Source organism: Schistocerca americana, chromosome 7, assembly GCF_021461395.2.
Source record: "Schistocerca americana isolate TAMUIC-IGC-003095 chromosome 7, iqSchAmer2.1, whole genome shotgun sequence".
Taxonomy (NCBI): Eukaryota; Metazoa; Arthropoda; class Insecta; order Orthoptera; family Acrididae; genus Schistocerca; species Schistocerca americana.
Genome location: NC_060125.1, coordinates 127,798,647 through 127,819,539, shown reverse-complemented (window position 1 = coordinate 127,819,539; position 20,893 = coordinate 127,798,647). Strand labels below are relative to the sequence as shown.

Here is a 20,893-nt window from a genome sequence, read left to right as displayed (position 1 = left end):
CATCACAGAAGCAGATAGAAATCTATCAACTGCCCTATGCCTAAATGCGGAAAGGAAATGCTTTTTAACTTATGACCAAAAATAAGGTTTTTTTACAGTGAAACTATTTGAAAATACCCTGTATTTGTTTAATTATTGTGTGTAACACTTGTTTTTCACATTGTTCTGTTTCAATGTATGTTTCATACTGTAATAAAAACAAAAAATTAAAAAAATTGATTTTTAGTATTTCGTGTTCGAAAGTTTTAACGGCTAAATGTGGTAGAAGACGCTTTGCAGCAACTGATACCAGGCCAAAGAGTAAAGCAGCAACGCGGAGCTGTGACCTGCGGGAAACTCTCCAACAGTTACAATATTTACTGGCCACCAAATACTAATACAATAAACTAAGGCTGTTCGTCCATTGGGGCAACGCCACTCGCCACTGCAACGCAAGCTTTCCGCTACAATTTGATCATAGTCGCGTTGGACGTTCTTTGTCCACTCATTGAACACTTTTGTGACTGGTTATCGACTAAAAACGTGCCGGTTTGTCTGCTCCACAATGGTAAGCCACAAAATTGGTAAGGCTCCCATTGCGTGTTGGTACTACACGCATCTTCACACAAAGTGCAAATTATGAATTAACCTTTCCCCATTCGCGACATTTAGACATTTTCAGCTTTCCTGTTGCCGTGGCAAATTGAAAAAGACGAAGTACAGTTCAAAGGGATTTATATGATGTCGAATATATTGTCGGTGGAGCTATATTTTTGCCCCGTTATTACAATAGAGGATAGGAACTGGAGGAAAAACATCTCTGTTCAAGAAAGTCCACTGCTTACTTGGAGGTAATATGCTTTAATTATCATTATAATGCAAAAAAGAAAACCTGGATAAATCATGAAGCATAGTAACTAGCTATGGAACAAATGAATGTACTTACAGATTTAAAACCAGTACAATTCAACGGTATTTCAACGTTTTTTTAATATAAGGAAATGACCATTTCTTTGGATTTGAGTTTCAAGAACTAAACATTTGCAGTGTCAGCGTCACGTTACAACCAATTAACCGATGGATGGTTGTAATCCTGGAGGGTACACGATTGGTAGGATGTGAAGGAAGGGAAGAAGATTAGGGTTTAACGTCCCGTCGACATCGAGGCCGAATGTTTCAGGAACGGGGAACGAATCAACCGGGCCCATTCAGAGGCACTTAACCTTGTACCAATTAGGTAAATCATGGAAAACATTAACTTGGATGGCCAGACGGATATCTGCACTCCAAACCTCACTATTGCGCTTCCAGTGTCTTCCCATTATGCACCTGCGCTTGTCCTGGAGGCCCCCATACGCCGTACCTCCCATATTGATCAAAAATATTGCCTATAAACGATGACAATCGGTTTTTATACGAGTCACAATGACAGCTGCCAATCTAGCGAGCTTAAAAAGTCCACATTTGTGTCATCCTCTAGACCAGGGGTTCCCAACAAAATTTTCTCGAGGACCCCCTCATCGAGCATGATTGGTACCTTGTCATATCACAGTATCAAGTAGCTAAACAATCCAAATTAAGAGTCTTTTTATACGTTTTCTATTTTTGGTACTTAGAAAAAACATTGACATATTCATTATTGAAAAAAATATTGAGCTTAAGACATTTTCAATTTAGCCATCATTGTTATTGTTAAATTTTGGATTATTGATCAAAATGTTTGTCTTCAAATCTGGGTGTTTAGTATAACAAATGCATTATCTTCCTCTTCATCTGTAGGCCTTTCTCGTTTTAACGAACCAATTTTTAACCAAAGGTCCATTTTTAACTACGCGAACTGTAGCTTCCCCATCTATCTAATTCCTGTTTTGCGCTAGGGTGTGCTAGTGTCAGTTGGCTCTAGGAAGACGCTAGACGCAGAAGTTAGCGTTCACTAAAGCTCTGTTCATGAAGGAAGCGGCAAAAACAAAAAATCTGTTATCATACGAAATATATTTGATATATATTATATTGTAATAGCATCTTGCGGACCCCTCTGGCATAGCTCGTGGACCCTTGGGGGTCGGCGGACCACCTGTTGGGAACCACTTCTCTAGACTGTGCACCATTTGCCAGGCGGGGCAACTTAGATAGGTTGGTGGGTGGAGAAACGATCGCAGAGTTACTCTTTTCTCGAGCATCGGGCAGCACCCTTCAAATAGCTCGTGGGCAGGCGCAGCTTGTACAGGCGACCTGACAGGTAGGTTTAGGTTTATTGCACGCGTTCTGCACGCGCTCGAAGCACCTGCAGGCGGGTTGCTGCTTTCTGTCAAAACACGTAACCGTGGCCAACGCATTGGTTCCCGCCCACAGCCAGTTGTCAGCTAGGTGCATACTGATTACTTGGTGACTGGCGTTTCGACGACCAGAGCGGTGGGAGCCTCTCTATAGGTCCACACGCTCGCTGTTTTTCCAGTTTTCCAGGTTCCTGCAGAGGCATACTAGGCGAGGGAGGCTACATACGGTGGAGGATGTAGAACCGATTTTGGAGGCATTCCTGTCGGTCACATGAGAAATTGGCATGCTGTGTAGTATCCAGCAACACCGCCGTCAATCACCAAGTTATTTTGTTCAATGTATAGTGGCCATGTACTGTTGTGGAGATGTAGTATTTGTGGTGTCACCGCCAGACACCACACTTGCTAGGTGGTAGCCTTTAAATCAGCCGCGGTCCGTTAGTATACGTCGGACCCGCGTGTCGCCACTATCACTGATTGCAGACCGAGCGCCGCCACACGGCAGGTCTAGAGAGACTTCCTAGCACTCGCCCCAGTTGTACAGCCGACTTTGCTAGCGATGGTTCACTGACAAATTACTCTCTCACTTGCCGAGACGATAGTTAGCATAGCCTTCAGCTACGTCATTTGCTACGACCTAGCAAGGCGCCATTACCAGTTACTATTGATGCTGTAAAACATGTACCGTCAAGAGCGATGTTCACCAATTGTGGATTAAAGTTAAGTATTCCAACAGATACGTACTATTTTTGCTAGTCTCATATCCCTGACCTGTTCCAGACCTCACGCCAGCCTGCGTGAGCTTAAACGCGTGCCTTTCGGCTTCCTGTCATAGTGGATTGGCTGTCTTGCCAGTCCACAACAGTATTCATATCTACATGTCGAATAGTATGATTCGGCAAGTCGTACATTCCTTGTAACAGCTGAGTGCGAGACGGCGAGGACTGTCACGCCTCAGCATTTCCTCGCGGCAATTTTGCGTGTATAGAAGAAACGGGACACACAGTTCTTGGCTTTCGCAAATGTTAGGCGTGTACCCGGAGTACGTCAGTTCTGGAAGAAATCCGCCTCCATAGTCACCTGGTCTGGACGACAACGTATTAATGACAGCGGTTGCCGCCTGCTGTTTAGCATTGCAACCGTTAGTGGACGGTCAGAGTGCTGCAAACAATTTACCAATACACTGCTGGATGACAAGTGGTGGACAGCCATACTATCCAGAAAAACCGTTTGCTTACCATATGGGGTGTGTCTTCGCTCAATAGGCATCTGACAGCAGAGGGATTAAGACGATGCAGGAAGACCATCACAGGACGCTCAGAACATGGTAAAGCATCACCTGGCGTTCCGAGTTCCAGTACACACAGATACAAGGCGATGACTGGCTACGGACACGATGAAAGCAATACCGGCCGCGCGGGATTAGCCGAGTGGTCTAAGGCGCTGCAATCATGGACTGTGCGGCTGGTCCCGGCGAATGTTCGAGTCCTCCCTCGGGCATGGGCGTGTGTGTTTGTTATTAGGTTAATTTAGGTTAAGTAGTGTGTAAGCTTAGGGACTGATGACCTTAGCAGTTGTGCCCCATAGGATTTCACACACATTTGAACATTTTTGAAAGCAATACGGAGGAGGAGGAGATTAGTGTTTAACGTCCCGTCGACAACGAGGTCATTAGAGACGGAGCGCAAGCTCGGGTGAGGGAAGGATGGAGAAGGAAATCGGCCGTGCCCTTTCAAAGGAACCATCCCGGTATTTGCCTGAAGCGATTTGGGGAAATCACGGAAAACCTAAATCAGGATGGCCGGAGACGGGATTGAACCGTCGTCCTACCGAATGCGAGTCCAGTGTGCTAACCACTGAAGCAATAAGGGATCACACATTCCAGTTGCTAACGGGAAGTCACCGGGTTGGGGTAGAGGAGTTCTCATGTGATCAGTATTGACATAGTATGCTGTTCCTAACTGGGCTTGCTGGTGAACAATCCAGGAACCTGATGAAGTACCTTTTATCTTCCCACAGGTGAACTGTACCTACAACACGGCAATAAATATGCCAGTAGATAGCTCCTGATTCATGTCTTCTTTGGCCTGGGAGACACACGTTTCTCGTGTACTTACATCCTTAGATCCCGTGACGTCAAATACTGCAGTCCCTCTAAGTTGCTAAATAATGTCTTAAATGCACTGTATGCGTTTGGCCGATGGGAGAGTGTCGGCAGCCAGCCGCGATATTTTCCACAGACGGAGACAGCACAGCTGGGAATACAGAGCAGGCGTCAAGATGAGCAGCAGCGGCACCGCGCAGGACGTGGAGGACGTCTGTCTGAGGCGGAGCGCGAGGTCTGCGCAGGTGTACAGCACCAGGTGTATGGGTAGAAATGAAAGCAGAAGTAGAGTTAGCGGCGAAGTACAAGTGGATGTGTATGTCGACGAGCCTTGTCTGTGCCTTTGTCAGTGGCATGCATTTCTCTGAGAGGGATGTGAGAGGTCTGTGAAGACACACGGTGATAGATCTGAATGTGGATATAGATGTGGATGCAAATGAGCCATACCTATGCAGTAAGCGCTGTTTTGCTTTTCTCAGAGGGTATGTGGGACGTCTGCCGAAGCATTATATGTATTTTATTGTATTGTATGTTAACCGGGGACCTAGAAACGACGGAGAGGCTCCGTCCCCGCCGCAGCCGCAGTGGTCCACAACCCCACGACGACTATCCCAGTCCACTTTACCCCTCCGCCGCCCCACACCGAACCTAGGGCTATTGTGCGGTTCGGCCCCCTGTGGTCCCCCCAGGGAACATCTCACACCAGACGAGTATAACCCCTATGTTTGCGTGGTAGAGTAATGGTGGTGTACGCGTACGTGGAGAACTTGTTTACGCAGCAATCGCCGACATAGTGTAACTGAGGCGGAATAAGCGACACCAGCCCGCATTCGCCGAGGCAGATGGAAAACCGCCTAAAAACCATCCACAGACTGGCCGGCTCACCGGACCTCGACACAAATCCGCAGGGCGGATTCGTGCCGGGGACCAGGCGCTCCTTCCCGCCCGGAAAGACGTGCATTACATCGCACGACCAACCCGGCGGGCTGCCCAACCATACGGCACTAGATGTAGATTAAGACGCAGATATAGGCACGGTGGCTTGCATGTCTCTCGGAAGAGGACTGGAAACTTTTCTGAAGTGTACAGCAGCAGATGCAAATGGAGACGCAAGTGTAGGTTGGATCACCTCTGTAAAGCTGTTGCCGTTCACGTCTCCTAGAAGGGGTGCAGGAGGTCTGTCGAGGTGTACAGCAATAAATGTACCTGTAGATGTAGATTCAGATGCAGATGAGCCACTGTCAGTGGCTTGCACTTCTTTCAGAGATGAGATGTGAGCTCTTCCGGGACGCACTACGTGTAGATTAGGCTTACCCGTACCAAGTGGGTGGTGTGCAGGTGTGTACAGCAGTGCAGACGCAGACGCTGACGGGACTTACCTGTGCCATTGTCGGTGGCGTGCATGTCTCTCAGAGGGGGAGCCGGATGTCTGCCGAGGCGGCCAGCTGCCGCTGCCTGCTGCGCCCGGCCGCGGCCATCAGACTCGGCTGCAACAACACGCGGCGGCTGCTTAGACACAGGTGTCACACAACACACAACACTGGGAGAGGGTAAGCCTCGCCCACAGTAAGAAGCTTGCACTTGCGCCCTCCAGACGGATTCACCATGTGCCACACTGTGTAAGCTGACAGTCGCAACGAGCACGTAAAACATTCAGTAACATCTGAGTCACACGTTCAACCGGTATTGTACACATCTGGACCCTCTATTTCTTAGAAAGTCCGACAAACTGCCGTTTCGGATAACGTCCTGCATTCTAGACCTGCAGCTACATCTATACCGACTGTTCGATCCACCTGATGCGCGGACAAAGGCACTGTGCGTGTCACCTTCACCGTTTCCCGTTGCTGGTCCGCCCACAAACGATTGTGAGCTCCAGTCTCCATAATTTTACCTTGATAGTATCGAGATATTCGTACGAGAAAGTAGTGTTTTGGTTGAGAATTTTAGAAAGGGATGTTCTCTGAACTTTAACACTAAACCACAAATCTTTTGTAGAATCTTCCACTGCTGTTGGAGAGCATATCAGCGACGCATTAGTGCTTACTATGTGAAACTTCGACGAAACGCGCTGCTCTTCCTACTTCCTCTATCAGTGCTATCTGCTATCGATATTCAGGTGTTAGTCGATCGAAGATTCTTCTACACCAATACTTGACAAATCACCTTACTGTGTGTGACAGCGACAACTTCGTGTGTCATTGCTACTTCGCCAACTTTTTGTTCCGTTCGCTACTTGTGTGGGAGGGACGAGAGGTGCTACGCCTCCATAACAGCTCTAAAGATCGAATACATAATTTGAGGATGACAGACGGCAGTGGCGGCGGGGCAGTGTCCCCGGCGTGTAGCCAGCTACGTTCTAAAAGCTCTGCTTATTCCTGGAAGACAGTACAGGACCCACGGCAAGCAGGTGGCTCTCCGGGTCAAAGGTCTGAGGAAGGCAGCAGCACACGATCATGCCCACTCACGCGCTGTGGCCTTCAAACCAAACTTAGGATCGATGACAGCTTACCTTTTTAGGCCACAATGTGCAACTGTATCGAATGCCTTCCAAAATCAAGGAATACGGTATCAAACTGGGTTCCACAATGAAACTCCCTCGCAGATTAAAACTGTGTGCCCGGCTGACACTCCAAATCGGGACCATTGCCTTTCGCGGGCAAGTGCTCTACCATCTGAGCTACCGAAGCACGACTCACGCCCCGTCCTCACAGCTTCACTTCTGCCAGTACCTCGTCTCCTACCTTCCAAACTTCACAGAACCTCTTCTGCGAACGTTGTAGAACTAGCACTCCAGGAAGAAAGAATATTCCGGAGACATGGCTTTGCCGCAGCCTGAGGGATGTTTCCAGAATGAGATTTTCACTCTGCAGCAGAGTGTGGTTGACCACTTGCCCGCGAAAGGCAAAGGTACCAGCCGGCCGTGGTATCCGAGTGGTTCTAGGCGCTTCATTCCGGAACCGTGCGACTGCTACGGTCGCAGATTCGAATCCTGCCTCGCACATGGATGTGTGTGATGTCCTTAGGTTAGTTAGGTTTAAGTAGTTCTACGTGCTAGGAGACTGATGACCTCAGATGTTAAGTCCCATAGTGCTCAGAGCCATTTGAACCAATTTTTTTTTGCAAAGGTCCCGAGTTCAAGTCTTGGTCCGGAACACATTTTTAATCTGCCAGGAAGTTTTATATCAGCGCACACTCCGTTGCAGAGTGAAAATCTCATTCTGGGTTCCGCTGTCTTGACCCGTCTGGATCTCATGGATGAACAGGACGAACTGAGTTTCACAAGATCTCTTTTTTCGTAAACCATACTGACAGAAAAGGAATAAAGTTGTGGTCATGCAGAAAAGTCGTGTTACGAGAGAAAATGACGTGTTCTATAATATTACATCCGTTTAATCTGAACGATAAGCCCACGCCTATTCGCATCTAGATGTTTCTCTTGTTGACTTTTCAACAATGAATGTAGCTACGAAACTGATGGCCCTGCGGGTAATGTTTCTTACTCATAACTACAACAACCCTTTGTCTTTTACAGTACCCCTTATTGTCCCTCTAAAACAATTCCCTGTCAAATCAGACACCGACTTTTTCGTTTCCTCAGTTTTTATATTCAATTTTTTAAGTTAAAACTCTCATGTTACTAAACTCATTTCTTTCCTCCCTAACATTCACTCAGTTCCCCTCTAACGTATTTCAGTTCCTCCGCACCTCTTCATTCCCTTCACGCGAACTAATTTCACAGGTCACAGCAAACTCAAAATTATGAACTTACTGTTTCATAATTTTCCCGTCTAAAAACAGAGACATGGTACACATTATTAATACTAATTATTATATTATTATTAGTTTATATTAGCATAAAATTAAATTAAAGGTTTTGTCTTTGTTTCAGTCAGTAATCTCGCGTAGTTTTCACGTACAGCAAAGTGAAAAAGAAAATCTGGCTAGATGTAAAACGATCATCGAAACCGCATCCTTTCAGATGAAATATCTTTTAGATTAATGCAAAACTGAAAAGATATGTTTGAATACATCAATGACAAAAAATAAACTTTCTAGAACGGAACAAATCTTTTTGAGATGGAATGAAGTACTGTAAACAAAATTTTTCAAACGTTAGCTTTAACCTTATGAACTTTTTAGTACTAAATTTGCTCACAGACAATAAATGGTGTTTCTTATCACTTTTGAACTTCGCAAGGTTCATTCTGCCGCTTATTCCAGAAAGCTGTTAACCAGTAATTGAAAGCAGACACGTCATAGTATTTGAAAAATCTATAGTAAAACAACAGGAAACGCAAAAAACTCAAAAATTAATGTTTTCCTAAATTAACATCTAGCTTCCAGTCTGGTAGATTTCACGGTCCAGAGTTTATGGGCTGACAATAGTCACTGAATTGTGCGACCTGAAGGGATCATTACTGCTGGACCTGACCTTGTCGGACAAAGGCGAAAGAATATTCAGCGTTGACAGGACTTGTCTTTCTCTCAGTAACAATCCTCCTGCTCTAGTCGTTGCTACTAAACGGCAAGAGGGCATGGATAGCGTGATGTGTAAAAAATGGGGAGCAAAGTCGCTGTAGCGGGCTGTTGGAAAGCTGCGGGCATGTCCATTCCTCCGTTCATTTCATTGTCGTTAAAGGAAACAAGCTTAGAGTGGCAGATTGCCGACGCGATCCGTTGTCTGTATGACGAAATTATTCTACACTATCAAAGAAGCATTTTGGGCATGGGTAAAACATGTTTAGAATTTCACGTCAGCTGCACCCAGAGTGGTTTCAATGGACGACCACATGACCCATTCAAACACGATCGGTGTTCTAGAGTGTTGGACGGAACATGAGACTGCACTTGGGTCTCCCCAGCCACACTACATTACCACTGCCGCTTTAGGAGAAGGCAGTTTTCAAGCACTGAACACCTTCTAGAAGTACGTGTACCATCAGCGTGCTTTCACTCACCGACACCAGATGATAATAAAACGCAGTATGGTCTTCTCTGGAAAGCAACTCCAAAAGAAATGTTGATTTCGGAAACAGCGTAGGGAACATTCAGTGAGCAACTTGATCAGCCAACTGCGGAAAGCGGAAACAGTGAAGACTCATATGCAGCAAGATGGTTCAAATGGCTCTGAGCACTATGGGACTCAACTGCTGTGGTCATCAGTCCCCTAGAACTTAGAACTACTTAAACCTAACTAACCTAAGGACATCACACACATCCATGCCCGAGGCAGGATTCGAACCTGCGACCGTAGCAGTCGCACGGTTCCGGACTGCGCGCCTAGAACCGCGAGACCACCGCGGCCGGCTATATGCAGCAAGATGTGCACTAGTGTTCCAAGATATTTCTGATCAGACTACTAAGCGCCGAGGTAGAACTAAGACTGAGAAGGCAGAAATACTGACAAATTTTCAAAGAACACAGAAAATTAAGGCCAGAGGAAAAATAAAAAAACTATCTGTTTCCCCTAAGGCTGCAGAAGGGTAAAAGAGCGTCGAACGAACACATATGGACACACACGTGTGTGGATTTTGCGACAGGCCCATCTTTTATGAAAGAATGATACGAGGAATGTAGGCGCATAGTAACAGGAGTGTTGGTGTCGGAGCACCATAGAAGAAAAAAATTCCGTTTGTGGTGAATATACACTACTGGCCATTAAAATTGCTACACCAATAAGAAATGCAGATAATAAACGGGTATTCATTGGACACATATATTATACTAGAACTGACATGTAATTACATTTTCACGCAATTTGGGTCCATAGATCCTGAGAAATCAGTATCCAGAACAACCACTTCTGTGGGCATTGAGTCAAATAGAGCTTGGATGGCGTGTAGGCAGGTACAGCTGCCCATGCAGCTTCAACACGACACCACAGTTCATCAAGAGTAGTGACTGGCATATTGTGACGAGCCAGTTGCTCGGCCACCATTGACCAGACGTTTGCAATTGGTGAGAGATCTGGAGAATGTGCTGGCCATGGCAGCAGTCGAACATTTTCTGTGTCCAGAAAGGCCCGTACAGGACCTGCAACATGCGGTCGTACATTATCCTGCTGAAATGTAGGGTTTCGCAGGGATCGAATGAAAGGTAGAGCCACGGGTCGTAACACATCTGAAATGTAACGTCCACTGTTCAAAGTGCAGTCAATCTGAACAAGAGGTGTCCGAGACGTGTAACCAAAGGCACACCATACCATCACGCCGGGTGATACGTCAGTATGGCGATGACGAATACACGCTTCCAATGTGCGTCACCGCGATGTCGCCAAACACGGATGCGACCATCATGATGCTGTAAACAGAACCTGGATTCATCCGAAAAAATGACGTTTTGCCAATCGTGCACCCAGGTTCGTCGTTGAGTACACCATTGCAGGCGGTCCTGTTAATGATGCAGCGTCAAGGATAACCGCAGCCATCGTCTCCGAGCTGATAGTCCATACTGCTGCAAACGTCGTCGAACTGCTCGTGCAGATGAAACTTCCTGGCAGATTAAAACTGTGTGCCGGGCCGAGACTCGAACTCGGGACCTTTGCCTTTCGCGGGCAAGTGCTCTACCAACTGAGCTACCCAAGCACGACTCACGCTCCGTCCTCACAGCTTCACTTCTGCCAGTACCTCGTCTCCTACTTTCAAAACTTTACATAAGCTCTCCTACGAACCTTGCAGAACTAGCACTCCTGAAAGAAAGGATATAGCGGGGACATGACAGCTACAGCCTGGGGAATGGGACGGGGCGTGAGTCGTGCTTGGGTAGCTCAGTTGATAGAGCACTTGCCCGCGAAAGGCAGAGGTCCCGAGTTCGAGTCTCGGTCCGGCACACAGTTTTAATCTGCCAGGAAGTTTCATATCAGCGCACACTCCGCTGCAGAGTGAAAACCTCATTCTGTTCGTGCAGATGGTTGTCGTCTTGCAAACGTCCCCATCTGTTGACTCAGGGATCGAGACGTGGCTGGCTGCACGATCCGTTACAGCCATGCGGATAAGATGCCTGTCATCTCGACTGCTAGTGATACGAGGCCGTTGGGATCCAGCACGGCGTTCCGTATTACCTTCCTGAACCCACCGATTCCATATTCTGCTAACAGTCATTGGATCTCTACCAACGCGAGCAGCAATGTCGCGATACGACAAACCGCAATCGCGATAGGCAACGATCCGACCTCTATCAAAGTCGGAAGCGTGATGGTACGCATTTCTCCTCCATACACGAGGCATCACAGCAAAGTTTCACCAGGCAACATCGGTCAACTGCTGTTTGTGTATGACAAATCTGTTGGAAACTTTACTCATGTCAACACGTTGTAGGTGTCGCCACAGGCGCCAACCTTGTGTGAATGCTCTGAAAAGCTAATTATTTGCATATCCCAGAATATTCTTCCTGTCGGTTAAATTTCGCGTCTGTAGCACGTCATCTTCGTGGTGTAGCAATTTTAATGGCCAGTAGTGTATGTAGTACACTTAGGAAACTCTTGCTACTCGCTTTACCCCGTCTATTAAGGTGATGTGAGTATAATAAAAAGGACAAGAATTTTGATTTTTTATGAAGTACCCTGTGTACGTATCATTACGATTTTGATTCAGCTTGCGTAATTTGTGCGTCTTAAAACCGGAAGTTCCCAGTCAAACGTGAGTGACTAACAAGGGGACCTTACGCAATGGCTCTCTTCGATTTTTTCAGACTTGCAGGATAGGAAGCTCAGTGCGTAGACATAAATTTCCTAAATTAGTACGATACAGTTCTCAAGAAAGAAATTCAAAGAAACTGCCTTTGAAAATTAGAATATTTCTGAGCGCTACTAAGTAGAAAACATTTCTAGTGCATTAACACAGCCAGTGGTTGTTGAGTGCGTCGTCTAGACGTCTTGTAACCATCAAGTCACTGATTCGGTTCTCGTTTATAGCAACTACTTTTTTTACTCAAATTATATTATCAAATGGTATGTTATTTAACAGATACTGAATCATATCCATACTAATATTATAAATGCGAAGGTAAGACAGTCTGATACTGATACGTCTACACGACTAAACCGTTGAACCTATTTCAATTATATTTGGTATGGAGATAGCTTGAACCCTGAAGAATAACATAGGCTACAGCAGAAAATGAAATTACCTAACTCTATGAGGGTGAAGTAGTGAGTGGAATAGATTTTCTTTCATCAATGAACAGGAAAGATGTCAAAAAAATATAAAATTTAAATTTGTATACGTTGTATAACGAATAGCTAATTCAATAGCGTAATGCAGCTGTCCCTGCACCACTTGGCAGCGATGTTGCGTATGCCACGTCGTGATTTGGTGCAGTATTTTATTTTGTGTGTGTGTGTGTGTGGGGGGGGGGGGGGGTGTTGAGAAGGGGTGGCAGGGCGCACATCACGAGTTACGTTTAACCAAGCAGGAAAGCATGTGAGGGGAGCTGATGTTATTGCATACACAACAGTTTACTTTTACATCATTACAAATCATAACGAAACTACTTATATGCGAGGGCAGTTGTGGGTTACAGCTAATTTTTTAAATAAAAAACATGGTTTTAATTACTGGTAGTATAAAATCAATTAAAATTCGCTAAGGAACTGCGAAATGCTATATTTTAAATACAAAAATGTTATATACATGAATGATAACGTTCCATCTCTAGAAATAAAATTTTCACTTCTGTATCGAGTTTAATTTCTTGCGACTGCTCACGTTTTCACACGATTAGTCATTAAAAATAAAAAGATGTGATTCATTATTTGATAATCAACATTTCTATTCGTTAACAAAAAATGAAATGTAAATCAAAGTAAAATAAAGGTTGTTATATCGAGATTAGAACCAGTGACTTCACAGTCACATGGCGTAACTCTATGCAGTCAACTCCCGGTGACTACGTTAATATGCCAGAAATGTTTCACACTTAACAGCACTCGACAATATTCTAATTTTCGAAAGTGATTTTGTCGTCTTTCTTTTTCGCGGTCGTTTAGGCCTAGCGCCGCTTTAAATACAGCGGCCGGTGCTCGAGGCGCCCCCGCCCCCCCCCCCCCACCCCTCACTGACTGCGCGCCTAGCACCCCGCCCGCAGGCAGCGGCGAGCCAGGGCTGGAGAGGAGAGGAGGAGAGAGGCAACAGCCGCCTCTGCCAAGAACCCACTCCTACCCTCCCCACCCCCCACCACGACGCCTCCCCGGCCTTCGTTACGCGGGCCCTAACAAGCGCGGTGTAAACATGGCGCGCGTACGTGTCAATTTGCTTTAATGGATGTGGGGCCGCGGATTTATAACAAGCGCTCATTAAAGCGCATCACCTGCCGGCCAGCAAGAGATTTATGCCGTCTCTCCAGGAGTCGGGGAGCTTCCAGTTCCAGCACGCGCCGCCTCTCCACTCTACATGGCCGCACTGGGGGCTCCCTCCGACACTATCGATCCTAATCTGTGTAAATCGAGAAGCAACCGTAGTACCATTTACGAGCGTGCACGGACCAGAACCAGTGAAGCAGATAGAAGATTCGCACCCTCACTCCGTACATTTATCAACTATCAATAGAAATACTAACAAACAACATCTTTCAGATTCTTTTCGAGCTATTCGAGCAAGTTAAGCAGAGCACAGACGCTCGACAGTCAAATCTCTTAACAGGCACTTTCTTATTTTGTCACGGAACAGAATAGTAAAGGGGCAGAAATTAAAAAAAAAAGAAAGAAAAATTAAAACTCATTGACGTTTCTACGGGCAAATTTGCGTCTTGCCAGCGACAGAAGCAACCCAGTATGTCACAAGTGGGCGAGGTCGACAACACATTATGACACTCCTTGCTGAGTGACGACACACATTCAGCACAAATCAGACTGCGATAGAAAACCAAAGGAAGTGAAGCAACTGATGTTGGCTCATGAGGCAAGTTTCGTACGAGCACATAGCGAGCGACCGACACAGCAGTTCACAGCCCGTTAATACAGCAGAATAAAATTGACACATTCGGTCATTACGAACAGAACCTTGCGTCATAGTCTCGTACTAGCTCCCGTTAAATACTCCTGTTATCCAGCTCTCGTCAGGAGTTGATCATCAGGATCAATGACATTCACAGTAGAAGCACTCGATTCCACGATTGCAGCTATAGTGAATGTATGTCCTAGGCCGTCCAGTACAGTCTATGAACTAGCCAAAGATGCAATTGCCAATTAAGCTATAAATAGAACAGTGACATAATGTTATAAACAACGCACAGTGCATTAGGTCGTTAATACATATCTCAGCTATGAACTATGAACAAATTATTCATTCACAATTGTAAATATTATGTACCAAAAGTTTCGCTAAATGTTAATACGTAAAAACAATTTTACAATCAGAAAATAAAAGTGACCCACTGACGGTCACACAAACAGTGCTGAAACATGTCTGGGTGAAACAAAACTGAAAAAACGTGTCTTGCATAAGGCGGAATTCCTCGTCCCATTTTCGTGGCAAGTACGAACGTAACAAGAAGAACTGCAACACCACAAACCACAAGATGATTATCACAGAGGCTCACTCAAGAATGAGCAAGTGGAAGCTCTCTTGGACCTGTTGCACTGTGGGATGGAGTATGTACAGCACACACAGGCTCTGAACAGTACTGACAGAGCCAGAGCTGATGACACAATTGAGAAGCCTATGTCACCGAATGTACTTCGTGGCCTAGTACAGGGTGAATAGCTCTGGTGTAAATACTGAGCAGTTTCCAGAAGCCAATACCGAAAATCGTAGGCGCCAACGACAGAGGCACACCCGATACAACGGACCGTCCGAGAGGCATCAGTGTACACAAAGGTACTATCGCTAAGTTCCGTGTGAAAGTCGTATTAGATCGAATCTGGACTAATTCCCTTAGGAGAGGAATTAAGTTCTTTGATGAACATGGGGTGCTGCATGAAGCTAAGGTGCTGAAGGGTTTACACCCATCGCGAAAGTGGCAGGTAGCGTGAATCTAAGCTGCTGTAGCAATAGCCGAAAGCAAATTCCAGGAAGTAAATGAAAAGAGGGAGCGCCTCATACTGGCAGTTAAAGGAGTCATCGAAGAAGGGAACGTTGGATGGTTGGTCGGGCATGGCAGACAAACAGCATACCACGCTGGTACGACAGCGGTAGTTTGATAGCTTCTGCATAGAGTGTCTCAACCAGGCTGCTGTAAATGGCGCCAGTGGCCGAACGGATTCCACGATAATGGATTGTATTTAGACAGCGTAGCATGGATAGACATGTAGATGTATAAATGAAGCACCCACAGTCTACTTTCGAACGGAAAAAGGATTGGTACAAATGGAGGAGTGTGGTCTGATCCGCTCCCGGGAAGTACTGCTTTGGGCACATACGACACTGAGGGACCAAGTACAGTAAGTGGTCAGGTAAGACATGTGGGAGGACCGAGGAAGCTTCTTGTCAGGCATGAACCCAAGGAATTACGTAGTTTCAGCCAATGGAAGATCAACAGGCCCAAGGTGTAAAAACAGAGGAAGAAACCCATTGCACCGCCAGAAATTCATACAAACGGTTTTATCAGTGGAAAAGCGAAATCCAGTGTCGATGCTCTACCAGTCCTCCATAATGCGTCTTACGCTTTCTGCAAATCAAAAAACACAGCCACAGTCTTGTATTTCCGCGGAAAACCGTTCATGACATGGGTTGACAAGTTGACTAGATGGTCAACTGCAGAACGGCGAGCACAGAATCCACAGTGCGCAGTTGATAGTAAATCGCGAGATTCGAGCCCCCATACCAGTTGGGCGTGAATCACATGTTCAATCACCTTGCAAACGCAGCTAGTGAGTGAAATGGGCGGTAGCTAGATGGAAGGTGTTTGTCCTTTCCGACAGAGCTTCAGGCCGGTGTCTGGGAAACGGGCCATCTGCCCAGATGCGATTCTACGTATGAAGGAGAAAGAGCTTGCCCATTAGAAAAATGTGCTGCAACGTCTGAATGTGAACAGTGTCAGCTCTGGGGCGGTAGACTGGGATAAAGTGAGAACAAGATCTAGCCCCATGGTAAAGGCGGCATTGTAGCATTCACGTTTCTGAGAGGAGAAGGGTATCACCCAAGCCTAGTCCACTCGTTTCCGATGGAGAAAGGCAGGATGATAGTCTCTGGAGCTCGAAATCTCCTAAGGTGTAGGAGATAGCTGTAGAACCCACTATGACATCATCCGCTATAGTAAGGTTGGAAGTTGTGGAATGGACCTTGGTCCGAGAGAGCCGCCAGAGGTTGGCTCACACGACCAGAAGAAGGAGTGGAACTGTTAAATGAACTAGTAAATGAAATCCAGCTAGCTTTTATGCTGTCGCGAAGGATGTGACTACACTGCGCACGCAACTGTTTATAATGAACACAGTTTGTCATCATAGGATGACGGTTAAAAACGCGGAGAGTACGTTTCCGCGCGCGCATTGCGTAGCGGCACGCCTCAGTCCACCAAGGGAGTGGGATGTGCCGTGGTAAAGGTGAAGTACGAGGAATGGAACATTCTTCAGCGCTAAGTATTCTACCTGGTCATACAACTGAGTAAATGTTGTTCCGCGAAGGTCGCCAGGGAGAAGTAAAGCCTCAAGTCAGCCTTAGAAAGCTGCCAGTTGGGTTTACACGTAGGTGGGGCAGGAGTCAACTAACTCATCATTTCCTGTAGCAAGTAAGCTCACTAACAACTAGAAATAAAAGTAAAAATGCTGCTAATGTGATAAAATGTAATGTAGATTTAAGACCCACTAATGTATAAGGTGGTGGGTGGGTTATGATGTATGAAACAATTGGACAGAATAAAGAATTTTTTTTTAAAGAAAAAAAAAAGTGGACAGCACACGAGTATGTGTCAGAGAGAACAGACCACTCCACACAACAGAAAAGCTTGGCTGTTCAGAATGAGAGGTCCAAATGGGAATAGGTGTGTGTGTGGAGCCTGAAAGGGAAGTGGATGCTCCAGTGTTAAGGCGGATGAGGTTAAGTTGATTGAGAAGGTCAGCCAAAACGGTACCTGTCAGGCAGATTCTGGAAGCCCCAGATGGGATATGAGTATTAAAGTCACTGAGCAGCAAAAAGGGGTGAGGCAGTTGACCAATAACCTGGACGAAGTCGTCCCTGGTGACACCAAATGACAGAGGGATGTAGACGTTACAAAGAGGAAAGGTGAAGAGAGGAATGAAAATGGGGACTGCAACAGCTTGCAGCCAGTTGTTCAATGAGATGGTTTGACTATGAACGTCATCCCGGATGAGAAGCGTAACTCTTTCATGAGATGGAATGCCGTCGTCAGGGGAAAGGTCAAAGCGGACTGGAAAGAAATGCGAGAGGTCAAAGCACTCGAAAGGGCGCAATTTTGTTTCCTGGAAGCAGAAAACGATTGGACGCTGCGATTCCAAGAGCAGCCATATTTCCTCCTTGTGAGATCTACTGTCACATACGTTCCATTGAAGGAGAATCATGGCGGGAAAAAGGGAGGAGGGAAAAAATGAAGGGTTGTCATCTGGGCCGCTGCCGAGTGCCGGCCATCGTGGACTCACTGTTACAGGCCGCAGATTCTGGAGGATCTTGTTCCATCAGATTGACAGAAGCATCAGCATTCTCTATGGGTCGGCCTGCAGATTCAAGGGCAGAATAACGGTTGGTGGTGCACACCGACGAAACAGAGGCCGGTCGGCGAATGAGAAGACCGTTGGCCCTTTTTGGATTTCTTAGAGCATTTCTGGTTGGTATAAAAGACTAAGATGTTTGTTGGCTGGAAGGACGTACGATATGTTCACGGAGTAATCCTTCTGACCTTTCCCTCCGGCCTGTTGTATAGCAGATGATTTCGCCACAGGAGGCTACGATCTGGTGGTTTGTTGTACGAGAAGGAGACGGGGATACTACCATGACACCAGGAGATTTTACAACCGCAGTGCTGAGCTTGCGGCTGCAAGTCTGCGTAATCAGATCTGGATGGCCCACTCATCGAGATACACAGGACATTCCCGGGATGAGGCTGCATGGTCACCATTGCAATTGATACGGAGAGGAGGAGGCAGGCAATCGCACTCATGACCATCCCTACCACAAGTAACACATTTGGCGGTGTTTCGATAGGACAGTCGAGTGTGATTGTAACGTTGATACTGGTAGCAACGTATACGGTTTGGAATGTACAGTTGGACCGTGATGACTTCACAGCCTGCTTTGATTTCTGATGAAGCACTATCCCAGCAAACATGAGCAAAAGAGTGCGTGTTGGTACTAAGATTGCATCAACCTTTTCCGTTCCTGATGGACTGCAGTGATGCCTTGACCAGAGAAAATGGTTCAAATGGCTCTGAGCACTATGGGACTTAACATCTGAGGTCATCAGTCTCCTAGAACTTAGAACTACTTAAACCTAACTAACCTAAGGACGTCACACACAACCATGCCTGAGGCAGGATTCGAACCTGCGACCGTACCGGTCGCGCGGTTCCAGACTGTAGCGCCTAGAACCGCTCGGCCACTCCGGCCGGCTTGACCAGAGAGGCAAGTTTGAATTCCTCTCTTTGTCAAACCATCGAGCAGCCTAGTGTAAAGAATTCAGCCTTCGATGGGCCTCAACACGAATGGGATAGCAGTGGAGGAGGGCAGTTGCAAGCAGTTCTTGGGCTTGAAAATCAAGATTCGTCTCCAAAAGAAAAGTGTCATTGCATAAACGACGGCAGACTTTCACCTGGCCAACACCTTTCTGAATTATAAACGCATTAACCGTAGCAAAGGACTGACCTTTTTCAATATGTGATACGACGAGGAACGGAAGTGCAGCTGGGCGAGTCTTTCAGTCTTTAGGTTCATTCCATTTCCGTTTGGTAGATTTAAACTGAAATGGTGATTGGCTCATTGCATGTAAATTCCTCATGATTTCCAGTGTCTCCGATGACGCGTTCCTTCCAACTGCGGGCCCCCTCAGAGAAGTGTTTACCCGCTTTAGGTGACTGTCCACAACTGGGGTCACCCCTCCCGAACTTCTGAGAAAGAGAGACCAATTGCCAGCTATGAAGGTAACAGCTCAGGCAGTCACCCCTCTCTGGGCCTGGCCTGTACCAGGGAGTGCATGAAAACCCTGCCTGTCGACACGGGGCTAGGAATCACACACTATCCGTTCACCTGTTATGCGTCAGAGGCGTGGGCGGGCCTTCAAATGAGCAGAGCGATGAAAAAAAAACAAGAACTCAAACGCTGAAGCGGAGGAAGGATAGGAGATGGAGAACGGAGAAAGAAAGAAACAGCGTGTGGACTATTCTGATGACAGGCTACTGAAAATGCAGAACACATTCCCAAAAGATATCCCTGACATGTTCCCCAAGGAAGGGGAAAAAGAATACCAGGAGGACAGAAATGCTGCACGGAAGGGAAAGGTGCTTTAAAGGCTGGGCCCCCGTGGCAGCCAAGCACGAACTCACCAAAGAGTGGGGTGCCCCCTGAGGGCTGATCATTTTATCTGCACACTAACGATGGTCCTATCGTGTTTTGTGAAAGTTCCACCGTCAGTTGCTCCAGAAGAAAACCCCTGTGACAGAATTAGTCTTATGGCCTTTAAACAATAAGTGGATTCTTGCAGATAAAGAATTTTTTTCTGTTATTAAATTGTTGCACTTCTCTTACTTACATTAGATGGTTGGGATCTTTGCTTATTGGGAAGCGAGTGATACCTTTGCTTTGTGAATAATCTTTTTACTGTAAACAAACAAACTACGCGTAAAACACATGTGTAAAGGCGAATCTGACGTGAATAATACTGTAGTGTTGGTATGTCACAGTTGTTTGTATGGTCTATGCCTACATCCACTCAGAAATGTACACTGTAGAAAGTAGACGAAATGACGATGTAAATGCGAATAATTCGTTCACTTTGTGTGTTATTAATTGCAGTCACATTAGCATATTTTTCTGCATTATTTAAGTCACCTACACGGCATATAAAATGGCGTTAACCACTGAAATACTTTTACGCATTGTAGCAGCGGATGACATGCTGCCGACGAGCATAATGTAGTACGGAAACAATTCGAGGTATTTGAAATAGTCATGATTTCCCGAAACAGGATACGACACTAAACTAAAGCTTTTTTGAAAGTTTGCGTGTCTGGTTGTGTTCTCCATTATCAACACTTATTTCAATAACAGCCACAAAGTTCAACATCCAGAATGTATGAAACAGAAAAGTTTAGCAGTGGGATTAAACTTCAAGATGGAAGGAAATCAATGATAAAATTCATTGACGACCCTGCTAATATCTGTGGAAGTTACATGTTTTACAGCACAGGTACACAAACGTCCAGGCAGAATGTCTGTTCAACTCCACGCTGTTTTACGACTTCAGAAAATGGACGGGAAGGAAAAAAATGGTTCTGAGCACTATGGGACTCAACTTCTCAGGTCATTAGTCCCCTAGAACTTAGAACTACTTAAACCTAACTAACCTAAGGACAACACACACATCCATGCCCGAGGCAGGATTCGAACCAGCGATCTTAGCGGTGTCGCGGTTCCAGACTGAAGCGCCT

The 20,893-nt window shown here is 46.0% G+C and overlaps 1 protein-coding gene and 1 non-coding gene across 2 annotated transcripts in view; both read right to left on the bottom strand.

The window, feature by feature from the left end:
* Positions 1-20,893, bottom strand: part of LOC124622783 (LIM domain-containing protein ajuba-like) — an 853,017-nt gene that overhangs the window by 556,792 nt on the left and 275,332 nt on the right. Inside the window, exon 3 of the mRNA XM_047148575.1 lies at positions 5,739-5,846. Coding sequence (XP_047004531.1) covers positions 5,739-5,846 — 108 coding nt within the window. The remainder of the gene's footprint in view (positions 1-5,738; positions 5,847-20,893) is intronic.
* On the bottom strand, positions 10,873-10,947 carry Trnas-cga. The gene has a single exon. It is a non-coding gene; the product is annotated as a tRNA-Ser (tRNA).